The sequence below is a fragment of the Lonchura striata genome, chromosome 3 (assembly GCF_046129695.1).
Source record: "Lonchura striata isolate bLonStr1 chromosome 3, bLonStr1.mat, whole genome shotgun sequence".
NCBI classification, from domain to species: Eukaryota; Metazoa; Chordata; class Aves; order Passeriformes; family Estrildidae; genus Lonchura; species Lonchura striata.
Window position 1 is genome coordinate 83,207,986 of NC_134605.1, and position 18,920 is coordinate 83,226,905.

At 40.2% G+C, this 18,920-nt stretch overlaps 1 protein-coding gene and 1 long non-coding RNA gene across 2 annotated transcripts; one reads left to right on the plus strand and one right to left on the minus strand.

The window, feature by feature from the left end:
* Positions 1-263: 263 nt before the first annotated feature.
* On the minus strand, positions 264-1,358 carry LOC144246008 (uncharacterized). Its single transcript, XR_013339608.1, has 2 exons — positions 1,270-1,358; positions 264-589 (listed from the first exon to the last, which is right to left on the minus strand). It is a non-coding gene; the product is annotated as an uncharacterized LOC144246008 (long non-coding RNA).
* Positions 1,359-2,793: 1,435 nt separating this feature from the next.
* TMEM30A (transmembrane protein 30A) lies at positions 2,794-14,257 on the plus strand. The gene is made up of 7 exons (XM_021553734.3): positions 2,794-3,096; positions 8,338-8,454; positions 9,040-9,147; positions 9,401-9,488; positions 9,951-10,094; positions 11,702-11,908; positions 12,767-14,257. Exons 1-7 carry the CDS (start codon positions 2,830-2,832, stop codon positions 12,958-12,960), a joined length of 1,125 nt encoding a protein of 374 aa, XP_021409409.1. The 5' UTR covers positions 2,794-2,829; the 3' UTR covers positions 12,961-14,257.
* Positions 14,258-18,920: the final 4,663 nt, after the last annotated feature.

The window sequence follows — 18,920 nt, forward strand, 5'->3', positions numbered from 1 at the left end:
CCACATAATTAGTCTGTATTCTGGGGAGACTCAGGAAGAAATCTATTAATATAGACTAAAGATGTGATTAATTTCTACAACTACTGTAATTTTAATGGAGGTAATTGGGAAGAGCTTACACACTAAGACAATGTGAAATATAGATGCTATATATATATATATATATATATATATATGCTATAGATATCAGAAGCTTTTAAGCAATAGAAAACCAGTGAAAGATCTACTTTTCCCTTAGAGATCTCTTACCATATAAAGAGGACTGAAAGACCTGTGTAGTTTAATTATAGTGATAAAATACAGAGTTTCAATCCATGAAAAAAAAATCTCAAATACTTAGATTTCTAGAGATAAATGCTACAGCCTGTGAGTTTTCTTCTTGTCTTGTTGTGAAACATAATTAGACAAATTTAACACACCCTTTCTTGCCAGTCCTCTTGCACCTGAGAGCATCAGGTCCCAGCTTCCCAACATCGCCCCTTGATTTTCCTTCTGCTAGGGAAATTTCTTGCCATCTCTCACCACAGGTTTACAAGCTTTCTTGTTCCCTTGAGATCCCAGGTTGCATCTCTCTGGATCCTCTGTGACACTGTGGGAATAAAAATTACTATAGCTGAAGGTAATAATTGCAAACAGAAGATAATAAGGAAAGCATGGTACTAGAGACAATGGGCTTATCCAGGGGGAATGGCAGCAAAAGTTTGGGTCCACAAGACAGTGGAAAAGATTAATTTGGAATGAAATACAGTTTTAGCATAGATTCCACAAGGAATATAATTAACTTTTGTAGTCTATATAATTATTTAGGCACCAAATTAATACTTATCTTTTCGATATTTATCTATATACCCAAATTCCCTACACTATGGCAAGGAGGCCTTTTGTGCCTCTATAGTGAAATACATTTGCACAAGTCAGGTGCTCCCCCCAGTGGTCTTGGCTGATGCTCTCGCTGCTCCAGAGAACTAAAAGGCATTTATTTTACATCAACTGTTCCATAGCCAGCTAAAAAGTCTTCAGATTGGACTACATTATAAACTTATTTAATTAAATAGTTCTACTTACTTTTTTCCTTGAAATCAAGTAAATACATAAATATTTGCTGAATGTGGATTTGGCAGCACTCTAGAGTGACTGCATAGGAAGTCCTCACAAAACAGACTTTAATGCAGAAGTGCCAGTGAAGTGAGAAACATGAAATTCCAAGGTTGCATTAGCTTGAGCAATGCCTGCTAAAGCAGGTCTTCTGGGATGCAAGTACATACTCACACATTGCGTTCCACAAGGTGACTGCTTCTCCATGAAAGGGTTTTAACCACTGAAACAGACGGCCCTGGAGGGGTGGTGGAATCCCTGTTCCTGGAGGTGTTAAAGGACAGACTGTAAATGGTAGCAAGTGTCATGGTGTAGTTGGCACAGTGGTGTTCAGTCAAAGGGTGGGCTCAATGACCTCAGACGTCTTTCCCAGCCTGATTGATTCTGTGATTCTGTTTAGCACAGTCAGATTAGCTCACAAGGGGAAACAACAACATCCATATGTATAAGTATCTAAAGGGTGGGTGTCGAGTCAGAGTGAGCCAGACTCTTCTCAGTGGTGCGAATGAACAGAACAAGAGGCACCAGGCAGAAACTGATGCATAGAAAGTTCCACCAGAATACGAGGAAGAACTTCCTCAGTGTGTGGGTGACTGAGCACTAGAAGAGATTTCTCAGAGAGGCTGCAGTCTCCCTGACTGGAGATATTCAAAAAACATCTGGATGCAGTCCTGTGCCATGTGCTCTGGGATGACTCTGAGCAGGGGAGTTGGACCGGATGACTCTCTGTGGTCCCTTCCAGCCCTACCTGCTCTGTGGTTCTGTATTCACTGCACTGATTCACTCACACCGACAGCAGAGCAGGAGGACAGAGCAGAACCACTCCCAAAAGTGGTGGTCGGCACACACAGCTCCATTGACAGCAGCTCTCAAAATTCTCATGCATTATTACATCTCTACAGTGGCACTAATCCTATTTATGAGGCTAGGAAGCCGAAGCTGACTTCTCAGTTTTTGACCCAAAGGACACTGCCTTGGGTCAGCACATGCCAACAGGGAGGATGAAAGGCAGTGCTCCTGGAGCACTGAGTGGGGGATGCCAAGGCTGCGGTCCCAGGTCTTACCCCAACCTTGGGCACGAGGTGCCAGGACCCCTGCCCAAAGTCTGGAATCCTCATCCTCACGGAGCAGAGCCTGCCTGGCCAGCACATAGAACACGTTCTGTGAGGAGCCCATAGAACACGTCCTGTGAGGAGCAGCTGAGGAGGCTGGGTGTTCAGCCTGAAGAAAAGGAGGGTTTGAGGGAGGACATTATTCTCTCTACAACTCCCTGAGGAAAGGTTGGGTTGAGGTGGGACTGGTCTGGTCTGCCGTGCCTGCAGTGAGGACAACAGGAAATGTCCTTAGCTGAAACAGGGGAGATGCAAATCAGATATTAAAAAAAAATATTCACTATTACGGTGGTCATTGGAACAGGTTGCCCAGGAAGGTGGTAGTCACCATCCCTGGACGTGTTCAAGAGGTGACTGGATCTGGCACTGGGTGACGTGGCTTAGCGGTTTAGGGGTCACAGTGGCAGTGCCGGGCGGATGACCGGACCGGATGATCTAGCGGGTCTCTTCCCATCTCGACCACTCCGAGCCTCCATGACCCCCAGCCGCCATCATCTGCGCAAGCGCGCGGCCGTGGCGCGTCACCGCCCGCGCGCCGCCGTGCCCCGTCCCGCGGCTGCCGCGGCCGAGTGCGCAGGCGCGGTGCCCCCGGTCACGTGTCGGCGGCGGCGGCGGCGGCGCCATGGCGGTGAACTACAGCGCCAAGGAGGAGGCGGACGGGCACCCCTCGGGCGGCGTCGGCGTGCCGGGCGGCGGCGCGGTGGGCGGCGGCGGCGCCGTGAAGACCCGCAAGCCTGACAATACCGCTTTCAAGCAGCAGCGGCTGCCGGCTTGGCAGCCCATCCTGACAGCGGGCACGGTGCTGCCGGCCTTCTTCATCATCGGCCTCATCTTCATCCCCATCGGCATCGGCATCTTCGTCACTTCGAACAACATCCGCGAGTACGAGGTGCGCGGGGCGGTGTGCCGGGCCGGGGCTTTGGGATAGCGGGGCTCGCCTGCCGGGAGGCCGCCTGCGGCTCTGGGAGGTGCGGTCGCCTCCGTCCCCTCCCGGCCTGCGGCGGGGCCCGGGCGGGTTCTGTGCGGAGCGGACGCGGCCCTCGGGCGGCTCCGGTCCGCCCAAGGTCTGTGCTCGTCAGCAGCGCGCCCATTAATTACCCTGGGCAGGCACCGAGCTGACAGCCATCTCCGCATAGCTCTTCCGTGAGTTCTGTCAGTGCTCCCGAGGGAACTTCCAGAGAAGTTACTGCCTGCATTCCATCGACACAGCTCAGTGCACGTTTTTTTCCTCAGCAATACCGATAGTAAGCGCATCATCCGTGGGATAGTCTGTGGTTGTCTATTATTTGTCTTCAAATGCTCCAAAGTAATTGTATTTTCAGGACAAAGCTCTGTGGTGAATCTGTTGCTGTTATTCTTACCTGCACCGATGATTTAATGTTGCTGGTGCTGTATGGGAGACCAGGATTGAAGAGTATGGCTTTTTCTAAATAACACAAACTCGAGTCTGAGTTTATCTGATTTACATTTGATAACCAGCCATGCTACTGTTGTGAAAAGTTGCTGAGCCTTAGCTGAAAACTGAACTGTATATCACAGATAGATCCAGCTGATAACAGAACTGGTTTGTGTTGAAAGGAAATAACTCACAAGGCTTAGGGGTGGACAGCCTTGAGAAGCAATTGACAGCTATTATTAGTTTTGGTGAGCTAATATGACTGAGATTGATTGTAGGGAAGAAGGTGTGTGGTTGTTCTTCGTGGTTTTTTAATTGGAGAGTATGAATTTTTGTGCATTAAATCACTCTAGTTACTAGACCAAGCTGCCACTTTCAAATAAGCAGTGTTTAAGACAGTAGCTTGGCTGGCAAGTTGTCACTGAAGCCCAGTTAGCTAAAGAAATCATGAGGGAGGGAATGGATGGTGTTTCCATATTTCTCTTAAAGTGCAAATAAGGTTATAATGAAACCAATTTTACCCCCTTTTATGTTAGGATCTACAGTTAGGGAGAAAAGCAGAAGGGAAAACCCCAAAAGCTGAAGTGTATTTTACAGCATCCTAATTTGTATGTAAGCCTATTTTTTAGAAAATAGTTGTTTCTTATAACAAGTGTTCAGGTTATGCTGAACATCTGAAAATTGGCACAGGTGCTTCAGAAAACATGGCCTACTTGTCATGGGCACATAAGTTTTTAAATTGTCATGTTATAGCATATTTAAGGGTTTTCAAGACTCTGGGGAGAGAAGTATAAAAATATCCATGCTAACTCTGATTTTTGTTGACAACTGCATTTGAAATAGTCATTTCTATAGTAAAGCAGTATGAAGTTTTAGATAATTGTAATTGGACAAATGTATCTTTTTTCCATTATAACTTAATCTGCGTTGATCTGTGTGAATAAGAAGTGCATCAGTTTCATGAGTCCATAAACATACATGATTTTGTGCCTATATTGCTGCTGTGTGCTTATAAAGGATTTTTATATACTGTTGTTGCTTAAGCAGCTCAGTCAGGTACTCCTGGTAAGTTCCAGTAGAACCCAAAAATCAGCTGTTCCCACCTAACATTTGGTATAAAAGTCGTAGGTGAGCTGGGAGCATTACCAATGCTCCACTACACAGTCAGGCTGTGCATGTACAGCAGCACTAACCATTTGTAGTGGAGACAGCTGGCAGGTCCTCTCTAATCTTCAGATCAGTATCTTCAGTCCTCTCTAATCTCAAGATACTCAAGACTGAAAAGAATTTAATTTGTTTTACTATATGGAATTACTCTTTCACCGTTTGAAATTATCAAAAAATTCTCGGCTTTTGTGAGGACAGAAGGGACTTTTGGAGTCTGTGGTAAGTCAGAAGGGGGAAACTTGTATTCTGTTGCCTGATCCTCTTACATGTTTTATGAAGTGCTCATCCAGCGGCATTCTACAAGTGAGATTATCATCCTAAAGGCAGCTGAATTAAAAAAAAAAAAAAAAGCAAATTTAAATCAAAAGAGGTGCAGCCACAAAACACATATAAAGCATTTTACCAATTAGGACCAACATCTGGGCTCTAAACACTGCTGAGGGATGCAGTTTAAGACACTGCTATAACATATATGCTTAGATGACATACATCCCTGCTTAGAATGCTGGCTTTTGTTATAACCTTTTGTTATAAGCTCCAAAAGTTATTCACAAACAGCTGTAAGTTTAGCTGTGGGAGAGAAGACATCCAGAAGCTACATGCAATGACTAAGCTTTTTTAGAAATGTAATTGGGGGAGGAAGCACAGGTGGTTATTTACACCTGCCTCCAAGGCAATAGCATACCTCTCAAATCTGTAAACTTAGTGTATTGGAATTGAATAGGATGTATAATTTGGGACCCTGAATACCTATTTATGTTCAAGTCACTCTTTCCTGAAATAAGGTGTGGTAGCCATTAGTATCTCTATGGACTGTGCTGTTCTTCTACAGGTGCAAGGACTGAGCAGCAAAATGTACCTCTTCCATTGATTTCCTTTACAAGATGTCTTGAATTCAAGTGGAAGATTTCCAACAGTTTAGGTGACTAGATCTGTCGGGTTTTTGTTAAATTTTCTCTGGCTTCAAAAGGGTATAATCAGTCATTTATCTTGAGTCTGTTGTTAAAATAGTTCATTTGGGTGGAAAATTAATCAGCTATGTAAGTGTCTTTTTGCGTGTTACTAAAGGATGAGAGAGTTATGTATTTCCTGGAGGTGTTTTTTTTTCCTTTTTTTTTTCTGAATATATGTAGAGTGAATAAGAAGCATTGACAGAGCATTTTAATATATGAGAAAATGTCAGGAATATACAAAGTATTAAATGTGTAGGAAAGAGATCTTTGTGCTGTGACTGCTGCTATGAAATGCATAATGATAGATAAAAAGCCAGATTGATTTAAGACATGGTTAGGAATAGGTAACTGAAAGTAAGTACATTACTGTTGCCTACGTCTTCAGCCTTGGTGCAGTTCCTGTAGTCCTATGTCAGAAATCATACAAAATTAATTAAACCTACAAAGATGAACAGATTTATGGATTGCCTTTTATACAAGAAATGGTTAAGCAGAGTAGCAAAATCACAAATAGTTTGGAGAATATGTGTATGCAGTAATTATGTTATTTCTGTAGGTGTATGTCAGCTGGCAGCCATCAACAGCCTGAAAGGCCGTTGGTGTGGAATAACTTGGATATACCCAATGTCCTTAAATCTGGAGTTTTTTGGAAGGGCTCACTGTGTCTAGTTGTCAGATGTTGGCTGATCCCAGGGGGCAGAACAGTGTGGTCAGGCAGGTTCTTGCTGTGGACTCCACAGTCAGTCCTTAGCTCTCACAGTCAAAGGTATTACTTTGTCAAGAGGTGAAGATGGATGCCTTCATCCTTTTAGAAAAAGCTCTCTTGAATGTAATCTGTAAACGTGGATGCAGAAAAATACACTTGTATTGGCAGTTACTGTACAGGAAAGCTCTTTGATAGCATGCAAGCTGGTAAGTGCATCAAAGCATGGTACTGCTTCAATATACACCAATTTCATACTCCACAGAATTAAGTCAATTACATTTTTAAAAGTGAAGTCTTTAGGTCTTTTGCAATCTTAGTCTTTAGTGTGCACTCTTGACTTGAAACACTTCTCACACTGGCAAGTTCTTTCTAAAGGAAATGCTTGCTTCAGCTTGCTTTAGCAGAACACACCCACCCCTGAGTTAGCCTTCAACAAAGGAGATGCATTGTTCATTGAGAGCAGCAGTGGGGTCTGTCTGCTGCAGCTAAACAGAGCTGGACATGGCTGCTGCAGCAGTGCTATTTCTAGATCAGCCTAAACTTAATATTGTGTTCAGCTGAGCAGCAAAGATCATGATCCTCTCTCAGTCTCCTTCTCTCTGCCTGGTAATAGCTTCTGAAGCTGTCTAGTTTCAGCTAGGCTCATTAGCATGGAGGTTTTGTCTGTCAGAAATCTGGCAGCAGAGCAAATGCCAATCAATAAAAGTGCTTGCTGATGGAGCTGGTTGCAGCTTAATAGATATTGCAAAAATCACCGGAAGAGAGTCCCTGAAGAAGATGCTGAGGAAAATAGGCTTCAGTTCTTTCTTGAACACATCTTGTGTGTTTATTTTAGCTAACCTTAATATGGGTATTGGGACCCATCATAAATCACTAGTTCTTGGCTATGCCTTTCACTACAAACATAAATGAGGACAGACCACTTGCAGCAGCCTTTCATATAATTGTGTAGAAGTTCTAGTTTAAATGCTACTGCTGCTGCACAGTTTTTTTGCAGTGAGGTATATATTCCACCTGACTCTAAATTCTAAAGCAGGTAATTTATGGTAAGTGTAGAAATACATCTTTTATAGGCAGGTGTAAGCTTTCTCCTGCCACACATGCTGGAGCTACACATGAGAAGAGTCATGTGGTCAAGCTACTGATGTGGTCAAGCTACTTGATTTGGCTTGGACTGTAGGGTGAGCTTGTGGCTGCTAAGGCTGAATGTACAGATTTTAAAAAAATGCTTTTTATGAGCTACAATATTCAAGACAGAACATACTGTATAAGCCAGATTAATACTGATCATCCTTCTTGTCCATATGCTGACTATTTTACTATTTCTGATGAAACAATATTGGTGTAATAATCTTTCCTGTTTTAGGACAATATTTTGGGCATTAAGTGATTTTTAAATTTTTTCTTCTAATTAGGTGGCTAAAAATGGTCAACAAAGCAAGTTTTCTAACTCAGTGCTTTTTTTATTAACTATCTAGACTTTGAAAAGCTTCATCTCTCCAGAAAGCATGTAAAAGCTGAGATCTGCTTTTCATAGTATGTGTGTTTGGAAACATCACTCCAGAGAGTGTCTGCTGATTTTGTTTCGGTGTGTTTTCTTTTGGTTGGTTGGTTTGGGGCAGGGTTGAGGCTGTCTGGGGGGCTTGTTGGTTTTGTTTGGTTTTGTTCCAGGAGTAGTTTCACCTCAGTGTTCAATTTGTTTGCATCTGAAATCAAGCATATGGTCAGAATCAAAAACTCATATACAGAATGGTTAAGGTTGCAAGAGACTTCTTAAGATTGTTAGATAGGCCTGAATGTGCTCTTGATGTTGAGATATGATTGCAAAATAAATGCCACAGCAACTCTTGCTTAATAATTTTTCTTTACTCTCCCATTGTAAATTAATGACTGCTTTTCCTGTTACAGATTGACTATACGGGAACAGAACCTTCTAGTCCCTGCAACAAATGCTTAAATGTGTCCTGGGACAGCACACCCCCTTGTACATGCACCATCAATTTCACACTGGAACATTCATTTGAGGTATACTGTCTGTGCGGGATGAAGTCTGAACAGTTTATATGATCTATTTCATGTTGAAAATGAAATTTTGTCACGTAAATATTGTTTTTCAGTTTTAGAGGATTACTTTTAGTTTTTCTTCAAACTTGGATCTGATTTTTGTGTTCCCTTTTTTATCAGGAGGTATGAGATGTTTCTTAATGCCTCCGTTTATCTGGAAATGTAAAACATTAAGTGGAATGCTTGTGTTTTACACATTTGGAGTTACCTTATGGGTCACACAGCTGGAGAGTAGATCAGCTATCCCTGCATGATACAAAAAAATCTGTTTACCAGGAATTGGAAATACCAGATAAGTACTTTCTGGAGGCAAATAAGGCTTATGGGTTCTACATCGGACAAGATAGGTTTTGGGATTGGTGCTGGTGAATATCATTCTGATAGCTGGTGGCAACTTTTTAGGATAGTACTTTTATGTACTCAGTATGAAGTTTGAGGATTGAGGTTTTTACTTTATGAATGTTGCTATGAACCTTAGAGTTTAAGAACTTAAAATTGCAGGTTTGTTTGAATGAAGTCCCTCTTTCCCCATCTTGCTTTTTGTAGAGCAATGTATTCATGTATTATGGACTTTCCAACTTTTATCAAAACCACCGTCGTTACGTGAAGTCTCGAGATGACAGCCAGCTAAATGGAGACAACAGTTCACTACTTGTAGGTATTCATGCTTGGATGTGAATGAGCAACTAATTTCTGACTATTGCATAAATCACCACATAGAGTATTAGTTTCATGGTAATGAGGTACTAGAATTTTTGCATAACACTAGGCAACCATAAGGAATTGATATTTTGTTTACTGAAAATAACTGTAAAGTATTATAATTCATGTTGATCATATTGTAAAAAGCAAGTTAGTTATATAAACTAGCACAGACTCATTTGCCTTTTTTCTTTCTAACTATCAGAATCCAAGTAAGGAATGTGAGCCTTACCGCACAAATGAGGACAAACCCATTGCTCCTTGTGGAGCTATTGCCAACAGTATGTTTAATGGTATGGTCACAATTTTAAGTTATCATTTATATGGGTCTATGATCTAGTGTATGTTTTTTGTTGTGTTGCACATTATTCTGGATAAAGATACCGTGGGCTTTTTTTTGTTTTGAAATGCCACATTTTCATTGTTCAGAATAAAATAAGTATCTTGTACTGCTTGTACTTGTTAAAAAAAAATTAGGAGAATTAATTTAATCTCATGGCACACAAAGGATGGAAATACCTGTTGTGAGAATCTGCTACTGCTGTGATGTAGAAACATATATGGATAATAAACTGCTATCTCATATACACTGATTCTTACAGAACAGTTTGTTATTGTGTCAGGCAGATAGTAAATGCCTTGCTTGGTTATTTTTGTTTTGTTTTCTCCTGGAGGTAATTGTTTCAGTGCTTATCACGATCATCTATCTAATTAATATTTCTGCAGCTGGTCTTCTAATTTGATTTTGTCTTTAGATACACTCGAGTTATACCGCATTGACAATGACACAAGGACTCCGATTACTTTGATCAAAAAGGGCATTGCATGGTGGACAGATAAAAATGTAAAGTTCAGGAATCCTACAGGAGATGGAAACAACTTAACTGCACTTTTTCAAGGTAAAAAAAGAAAAAAAGTTAAATTCTAAGAAAGGCAAAATGCATCAAACACCTTCTGATTTCAGAGTTTTGCCTCACTGACATTTTATTGAATGTGCTAAATAAATGTTCTCTGAAGAAATCCAAGCTAAGGACTACTCTGCTATTTGAAAAGCTGTCTTTAAATAATAAAAGCTGCAAGTCTCTGATAAACGTGTTTGGTTTTTACCTTTACTGTAGTCATTGATTTGATAATTTTTAATGTCTAAATTTTTTTTTGTACCCTGAATACTAAAAAATGTGTGATGTACACTGCTGGGATTTAACCCCACTTGGCAACTAAGCGTCACACATGCCCTTGCTCAATGGAAGGGAAGATTTGGAAGGCTGAAGGTGAGAAGGCACATAGGTTACAATAAAGACTGTTCAGTAATTAAAAACAAACAACCAAACCAAAAACACAGCAAAGAGAGAGGAAAATAAATCCCAAGAAAAACAAGTAATGCAAAAGAAAATAATTGCTCACCATCATCCGAGTCCCTGAGCAAAAGTAGACCCTACCTCTGCCTTCCCTTTTCTGTGGTATGGGATATCTCTTTGGTCAGCTGGGATCAGTTATTCCATCTGTGTCCCCTCCCAGTCTTTCCTGGACACATCTCCCATCTCCCCACAGGTGGAGTGAGGTGAGGAGCAGAAGAGGCCTTGATGCTGGCAAGTACTGCTTAACAATAACAGAAACATCACTCTTTATCAATGCTGTGTCCAGCACAAATAGAAAACATTGTCCCATACAGGCCACTGTAAAGAAATTTAATTTTATTCCAGTCAAGACCAGTACAAGTTCTGTCATGTTTGGATTTCACTTACAAAGAAATCATGCAGTTGTTGAATGAAACTCTTTGTATAGAGATTTCATTTAAATGTTTCTTTGGCTAGGCTATGCTGTTCTCTGAAAAAACGGATTCTTTTTTGTTGTTATTGGAAGTGACTGTGTCTCATTTTTTAGGTTATACACAGTTTGGCAAATAAGTTTCCTTTGGCTACTATGTCTGAAAAAGCCGCTTCTTAGGGCTGTAAGAGCATGTGTGTTTATGCAAGGTATTTAATAACCTCAGGCTTAACCTGCTGTGGGTTTCTTGCTTAGTCACTGACATGTTGTCAGTGTGATGGCTACCCTTGGAAAAGCAGATAGTGTACCCTAATACAATGTGGAATTGTATTTCCAATAACAGTAGCAAAAGCATTTGGATATAATTGGAAATGATGTTTACAATATTACGTGCTCATGGTTCAGGAAGTGATTCTCAAATTCTACTCAGGGAGCAGAGGGCCTATCATCTTAATGAAAAATTACTCACCAAGCAGTGCTTTGAGACATGACTTCCCACCTGCATGAATTGTTTAAACAAGTGAACAGTGCTGTTATGAATTATGTTATTTATTTATGGAATCCATACTATTTAAACTGTAAAATAAAAAGTTCTTAAACAGCCCAGAGTGTTGCAATAGTAGTGAGTCAGCCTGTCTTTTCATACTGTTTTTTGTGACAGGAGAATGAATTTTGATGAGCCAGTGTGTTACTCAGTCCTGTATACAAGATATTTATTATTATTTTTGTTTAATCCTAGGCACAACAAAACCTGTGAACTGGCCCAAGCCAGTGTATATGCTGGACTCAGAGCCTGACAACAACGGCTTTATCAATGAGGACTTCATTGTGTGGATGCGCACAGCTGCTCTGCCAACATTTCGCAAGCTCTATCGTCTCATCGAAAGGAAGAATAGCTTTCAGCCTACCTTACAGGCTGGAAAATATTCTCTGGATATTGCTTACAGTATCCTTTGAAAGCAGGCCTTAGCTGGATTATGTGAATATATATCTGCAAGTTATCAGATGGAACTAGCCTTTCTTACCATCTCTAAAAAGAGATGGTATTGAGCTGTGGTTGAAAACTGGCACTGAGACCCAGATAGACTGTTACTATCTTTTGTGCTAATTTTATAGCATTAATAGCATCATAGAGACAGGGAAATCAGATTGGTTGGGTGCTGGGAAGGAATTGAGAAAAGCATGGGAAAAGAGGAAGGAACAGAGGTAGCTGGTAGCTAAGGAATTTAAGAACTGTAACTTCGAGATAAAATGATACTATGTAATGAAAGACTGACTCTGAAGGTCACAAAAATGACAAAGCTGTGGATCAAGTGAAGGAGTGCCATTGTGTGTCATTCTTTTTTGAGGAGACTAAATATTAGGTAGAAATGCAGGAGACTAGAGAAGGAGGATTGTCATAGTTACTGAATTCTTAAAAATTCAGAAGCGCTTAATGATACTTTTTATATAGCTACTGCAGTGTTTTTCTTTGCCGTAAAACTGAGAGAATTTAAAGAAAAATTTCGTAGTAAAATAGACACAAGGACTAAAATTTATATTTCCCTCACTTTATTGAAGCTACTTTCATAAACGCACAAAATCATGCATTTTACTGTTCCTCAGGGTTAGTGTCTCCTAACATGGCTTTTGTTTTGAAGTAGCTGATAATGCCCAGATTAGTTTTATCCAAAAAGAACAGCTGAATGTTTTCAGAGGCAGCAGTTAGTATTTGTAATCTGAGTGAAATGACCCAATATTTTCATGTGCCCACTTATGCTGGGTTTGGAAACTTGCTTCTTGTTTTCCTAAATGTTTTTTTCAGATTATCCTGTACACAGTTTTGATGGACGAAAAAGGATGATCCTAAGCACTATCTCGTGGATGGGAGGCAAAAATCCCTTCCTGGGAATTGCTTACATCACTGTTGGGTCCATATGCTTCTTCTTAGGAGTGGTATTGCTGTTCATTCATCACAAATATGGCAATCGAAACACCAGTGCAGACATTCCCAATTAATCTTGCATTCTGAAAATAAATGTACTGCATGTGCATCAAGGCCAGTCCAGAATGGACCCAGTTTTTGAAAAACAAATCGCTGCTTGCTTCTGTCATTTCTGAGACTGGGTACATAATTTTTACCTAAAGCTCTGCTTTCCCATACTGTGGATTAACTCTTGAAAATGACGGGTATACAATTAGCTCCATTGATTGTATCTCTGCCTATGTCAGAAACAGTTTTTCTGATGTTTGCCTGGGCAGGCCACATGATGCATATAGCTCCTGTTCCCTTGATGCATCTGCTGCTTGTTCGTGTGCTATGTAATGTCAGTATGATTCAGTACATTTAGACTGTGTGGAGAAAGATGGTTATAAGATATTGTAAACTGTTGACTTCCAGAATTCAGGTGTCAGTGCTGTTGGAAGAAGTCTTAAATGTTTTCTTTGATTTGCTGTCTTGTGTGCATGGGTTCCTACATTTCTTGCTGAGATTTTAATATATTTATACAAGTTGTTAAATATTTTTCCTGTGTCCTACCCATCTCTATTATATTAAATCCTTTAAGTGCTTTGTAAACTTCAGCACTCTGGATTCTTTGTATATTTACAATATATGTGCCTGGCCAGTAAATGAGCATCCTATGAAAATACCAGAAAACCTATTTGTTAATTATCTATGTGAGACCCTTTAAAAGATTGGGACATACTTGTTACAGATATAATCTTCTAATTTTCTTCACTTTAAGTCATATCCAATCCTACTTCACTTTTTGCTGGTTTTGCTTTTTATGAGCAGCACCAATCATTAATCAAGAAGAACTTAAAAGTTTTTTTTCCATTCATACATCGGGGTGAATTCCTTTTATTGGGGCAAATTCCTTTTACTCAAGAAGTTTCCTGATTTTTTTAAAGCATATGTATTCTGAGCAGGCTTTGTTTTAAGGGAATTGTATGCTTTTTCCTTATTTTGAGTGAACACCACATGATTTTTTTGTGGTGTTGAGGAAGTAGACTACAGAAGTTCAGAAGTTGAGATGGCAGTGACATTTTTCCCTGAAATGCAGGTTTACCTTGCTGTGAAACATAATTTAAATATTGCAGTTAGACGCAATGTGCAGGTTAGTGTCTTAAATTACAAAAGGATTCACCTTTAGGTTAATTAAAAGTTAACTGCAACGTGTAAAATATTACTTTTTGGTGACTTTTTTTAGATAATGCACAGAAACTGTAATGTATATGGTGAAGATCACTATATGCAACTAGCTTGATAAAGTATGGAGCATATTAAAAGAGACCTAATAAATTCTGCAAACCATTTAATAAGAGGTTTGGTTTTGTTCTTGAACATGCATTTATTTTTATCTGGATGAAAAGACATTATTAAGTGTAAATGCAGTTTTAAATGAGTTGTATTTCTGGGATTGCATATTTATTACAAAACTGCATGATCCAATAGCTTAATCTACAGGCAACTTTAAACAAAACTATTTATCACATAATCACATGACTGATTTTACTTAATTACTCATGTAGCCTAAGAGTTTAAATGTGTAAGTCTGGGTAAACTGTGGAATGAGGCAGCATTTCCAGTGTGCTGACTCTTTGTAGCTACATATCATAATTTATTTGCATAGTAAAGCCTGGCAGAACAGCGCTTTCAAATAGTGCCTTTTAAGATCTTATTTACAGTGTTGTATTCATGTTGCTGGAGTTACAGAATAAGGGTAATGTACTCTTAAAAACTTGCAGTTGTTAAACTGGCTTTCAGCTGTGGAGTAGCTGCTAGTCCAAGATAGAGTAAATGAGCAAGGGGATGTCTCTCAATTACTGGTTATTAAAATATTTCAATTTTTAAAGTTTGTGTTTGTCACTTGAAATGCAAATATATTCTGCTTCATTCATAATTCCTATTTTTTCCAAATGGGAAATGCTGTGTCTCCCCCCCGAATCCACGGGGATAGAACCCCTGTGGAGCCCGGCCAGCTGGGCAGTGGGGCGAGGTGGGCAGAGGGAAGGAACTTCTCCTTGGATCCTGGGGGGCTTGGAGAAGCTCCCTCCTGAGTCCAAAGACGAGCTGGTCCCACAAGCAAAGGAAAGAGGTGCTCTCCCTCAGGATTAGTTCCAAAGTTTAATGAGGGCCTGGAGAGATCCCAGGCCACATCTGACCTCGAAGGGCATCCAGAGCAAGAGAGTCTCCCGGCCCGGAGCTGCCAGATATAGGGGGGTGGGGAAACCCGAGCAGGCAATGGGGGAAGGACATGGGAGTGGCTCTCTGGGGGCAAGGCCTCAGAGTGACCACTGAGGAGGGGATAGGGAGGAGTCCCAGCCAGGGTCCAGTTACCCTGTGACCCTGGGGGAAGGATCTGGACAAAGGGGAAGGGTCACCAGGTGATGGACACATCACCTGGGAGGAGACAGAGGGATGGGTTGGGGTTTGATGGACATACAGGTACTGATAGGAAAGCTGGGATGGACAAACAGGTACAAAGAGGGGATATGGAAGGACAAACCATTATGAGGGGATATACAGTGCAAACACAACTCTACAGGGAAAGGTTGCTTTTTGGGCTGTGCTTAAAATTAAAAAAGAAGTATTCTGTCTTCACGTTGTAATATTTTTCAATGCCTTACTTTTTTTTTTTCTTACTGACTATAGCTGCCAGTGTATCTTCAATCTCAATGAAGTGCACCAGGGTAAGAATTGCTGTCTGATTTTTATTGCAATTAAGTGGGTTCTCCAAGATCCTTTAGCAGTAAATACATGGGACAGTGTGCCTGTGGACCTTAAAATGCTTTTAAGAATTCAAAATATTGGTAATATTTGTTAACTCTTCCTTAACTCATGCTCATTTGTCAGGATGTCATGTTGATAACAATTGCGATCTTGGAGGATCCTTGGAATCTTTCAAGGATTAATTATGAATATCAGACCTTGAAGATTACAAGTATTGTCTTTTTTTAATAGAAATCTCTGAGGGAGTAAAGGCCATGAGAGTGTAGGTCAAGTAACATCTGCAAATAGGGCAATGAGTATGGCTGACTGGATTGTATTCACAGGAAATGTTGACTGCACCCTTCTCTCACATGCCTTACTTTAAGTCTAAATCAGGTACCTACAGTAAATTAAAAAAGTTACTTACTGGAATGCAACTGCTGAAGAAGACAACATTGCATAAACACATAATCCGATCTTCAAAGTTCCTGTGACAAGACAAGGGTTTCTTATCTTTCCTGCAAATGTAATCTACCCTTGATATTACTTAAGTTGTTTTCGTTTTTTTTAATTCAGTAACTCAACATGAAACCTCTCCAATACCCCAAAACGTTACACATATAAAAGGCTTGTCTGTATTTAACAACTTACCCAAAATGCTGTCTTTCAAATGAGAAGAAAAAACTATGAAAATTTAAGTCAATTTTATTCTTCTTTGCTTCTTAGCAATGTGGCCAGTTTATAAAAAAGACTGCTTCTGGCAGTGTAAAAATAGACTCTGAGGTTTATTTTCAGAAAGCCCAATTGTGAAAAGTTTTGGGATTTTACTTGTTTGATTAGTAGTAGTATTATATTTTCCTCAGAGCACCAGAAATATTTTAATGTAAGAATTCCCTCCCTTCTAGCACAGGATGTTCAATCACCAACCATATTGCATTCTCTGCCTACATGTGAAGTGTAATCTTATTTGACAGTATCAATTAAGTCTGAAGACCATTACGAAATGGTCTGATAAGAATTAGCAAGCCCTTACATGACCTGAGTCTCAAGTAAAAAACTACCTCTCCATAAGCCTCCCAGTCTGAATATCTTTAGCCTGTGCTTCAAAGTGAAGTGATACTGTCTGTTGTATTGTGTTATTTGGTTTGTCCCTGTTTTTCCCTAATTTATTGTTTCATCCCAAATTGTCTCCCCTTCCCTAAATGTCAATCCCATCCCCACTCCTCCCAAATCCCTAGAAATTTCTTTGTCAATCCCCATATGCTCTCCCTGGCACCTTGTCTATCACTCGACTCTCCAGCCCCTCTCTCTTAGAAGCTTCCACGAAGGGTGTTGAGTGACTGGCCAAGGGCCTGGGGTCCCCCTCCTCAGCTCCCCGATATGTTGTCCTGCTTGTCAATCACTTCATGTCCTACTCCCCTCCCCTCTGTCCCTCTGTTGGTGGATAGACAAACCCCTCTCTTGTTTCCACCTCCTAAGAAAAGGGGCTGCTCTGGTCTCCTCGGGGGCTTTACAGTGTTGTACCCCCGGAGGCCAAGAGGTCCCCAGAGCTACCAATAAACCTTGGACTTATACAGCCTGGATTGTCTCCTCCTGGTTCCTTCCGAGGAACCTTTAGCTGCTCTTCCACACCAAGCATGGAAGGGTGGCCCCTGCAGCCGCTGTGTTGGAGCTAGCAGGGAAGCACCAAGAAGACTCTTGGTGGACACTGCGGCAACCGTCCACCTGAGTTACATCAACTGCTGCTACAAAGTCTGAAGCTGGAAAATTCTCTCTAATTTTGTCATAGGGATGAAATAAAGAGGAATAAAAGTGTAGGTCAATTACTTAGGAAGCACAATAAGTTTTTTAAAAAGTATAAATTAAAAGGAAGTATGAGGAGCTCTTTCTCACTAGACCTGGGATAAAGATAATATAATATAAACAGTTTGAGCAAATGAAATACCAGTTATATGCAAATTTAATTGAATTTTTACCTGAGGTCTGTACCCAAATTTTGCAAAATAAAACGCTGAGATGTTTACTGTTAGAGGTGCAAGAATGTAATTAATCTCATTAGTTCTGTTATGAAAATGGGAAGGACTAGACTGTGATATTCTTGGAAGAAAATATTGTCCCTAGCGTCTCCTACTGAGCCTAATTATATGTGTTACCTCTTTGGCAGGATTTATGTACCCTTGTATTTCTGGTTGAATAGGTAGAACACTTTTTCATGACAAATCCTAAACAGCTAGATTAACAGGCCTGCTTTCTTTCTGGCTTAAAAAGAACTGTTCAACAATGAGTTTTGATAAACAATTTTGTTATACAATGCAATACATGCAAGAGTTGCTCTATTCAGTTAGGAAGAAGCAGTGTGTTTCTAATGAAACATCTTCATCCTAAAGCATTTGCCATGAGAATTTGCCATTTCTCATTCCCTCAAGTTTTAATTTCTTCACGAATTAGTCAATGCTGAAGAGACCAGCTGTGCTTGCTCTGAGCAGTTATTATGTAGCTTTGATCAGTAGCTAACTCACATGACAATCCTTAAGTATGGCTTTTCTGTTATAAAGTGTATTTTTGCAGAAAATATCCCTGAAATTTAGATTCAGACATACCAGAAAGTAGCCCACTCAGCAGAAATAATAATTTATCTGTGAATTATGATCCTTTCACCAGTATCTCAACACAACTGAGTGTATGAAAATCAGAATAAAATATTGTATACACTCATAAGCCTGTAAGAGGAATGAATTGAAATCTGTCTTAGAGTGGTAGTAATGTATTTTTAGTGTTACTCTGTGATAGCACTGCTTCAGTGTTTTGAAAACCATTTGTTAAATAATGCAGCCAGTTCCGTCCTTTGTTAAAGCACCTATTTGTCCATGACTGTGCTTTCAAAATGAGATTTTTAATATTCCTCACAGCTGAGGCTGTACCTATAAATGCTTCTTCATCGTTGCATTTTTAGTTTCTTTTTGGGACAGCTCATAAGATTGAGAAGTGTTATGCTGTTAAACATGATCCTTGTTATTTTCATACTGAATTGAGCACTAATTTGTCGTGTTTGACACATGTTCATCATGAAGTTTGGAACCAGTGCAAAAGTATAGTAATGCCAAAAACTAAGTGCACTTCAACTGCAGCAAATCCAGGAAAGAGCATTCCCGACAGTTTTTCAGCATGAGGTTGAAGCATGAGAAGATGCAATTACGGGGCTCGATCTGCAATGCAGAAAAAAACCCCAGGCTTCTCAGAGTAGTTTCTTGAAGGGCAAATCATT

Excerpts from the sequence above, each read along its gene's own strand:
- TMEM30A (XM_021553734.3), top strand. The coding sequence starts at position 2,830 with ATGGCGGTGAACTACAGCGCCAAGGAGGAGGCGGACGGGCACCCCTCG. Across the intron at positions 3,097-8,337 it reads ACAACATCCGCGAGTACGAG|ATTGACTATACGGGAACAGA; the intron begins GTGCGCGGGGCG and ends TTCCTGTTACAG. Across the intron at positions 9,148-9,400 it reads GAGACAACAGTTCACTACTT|AATCCAAGTAAGGAATGTGA; the intron begins GTAGGTATTCAT and ends TCTAACTATCAG.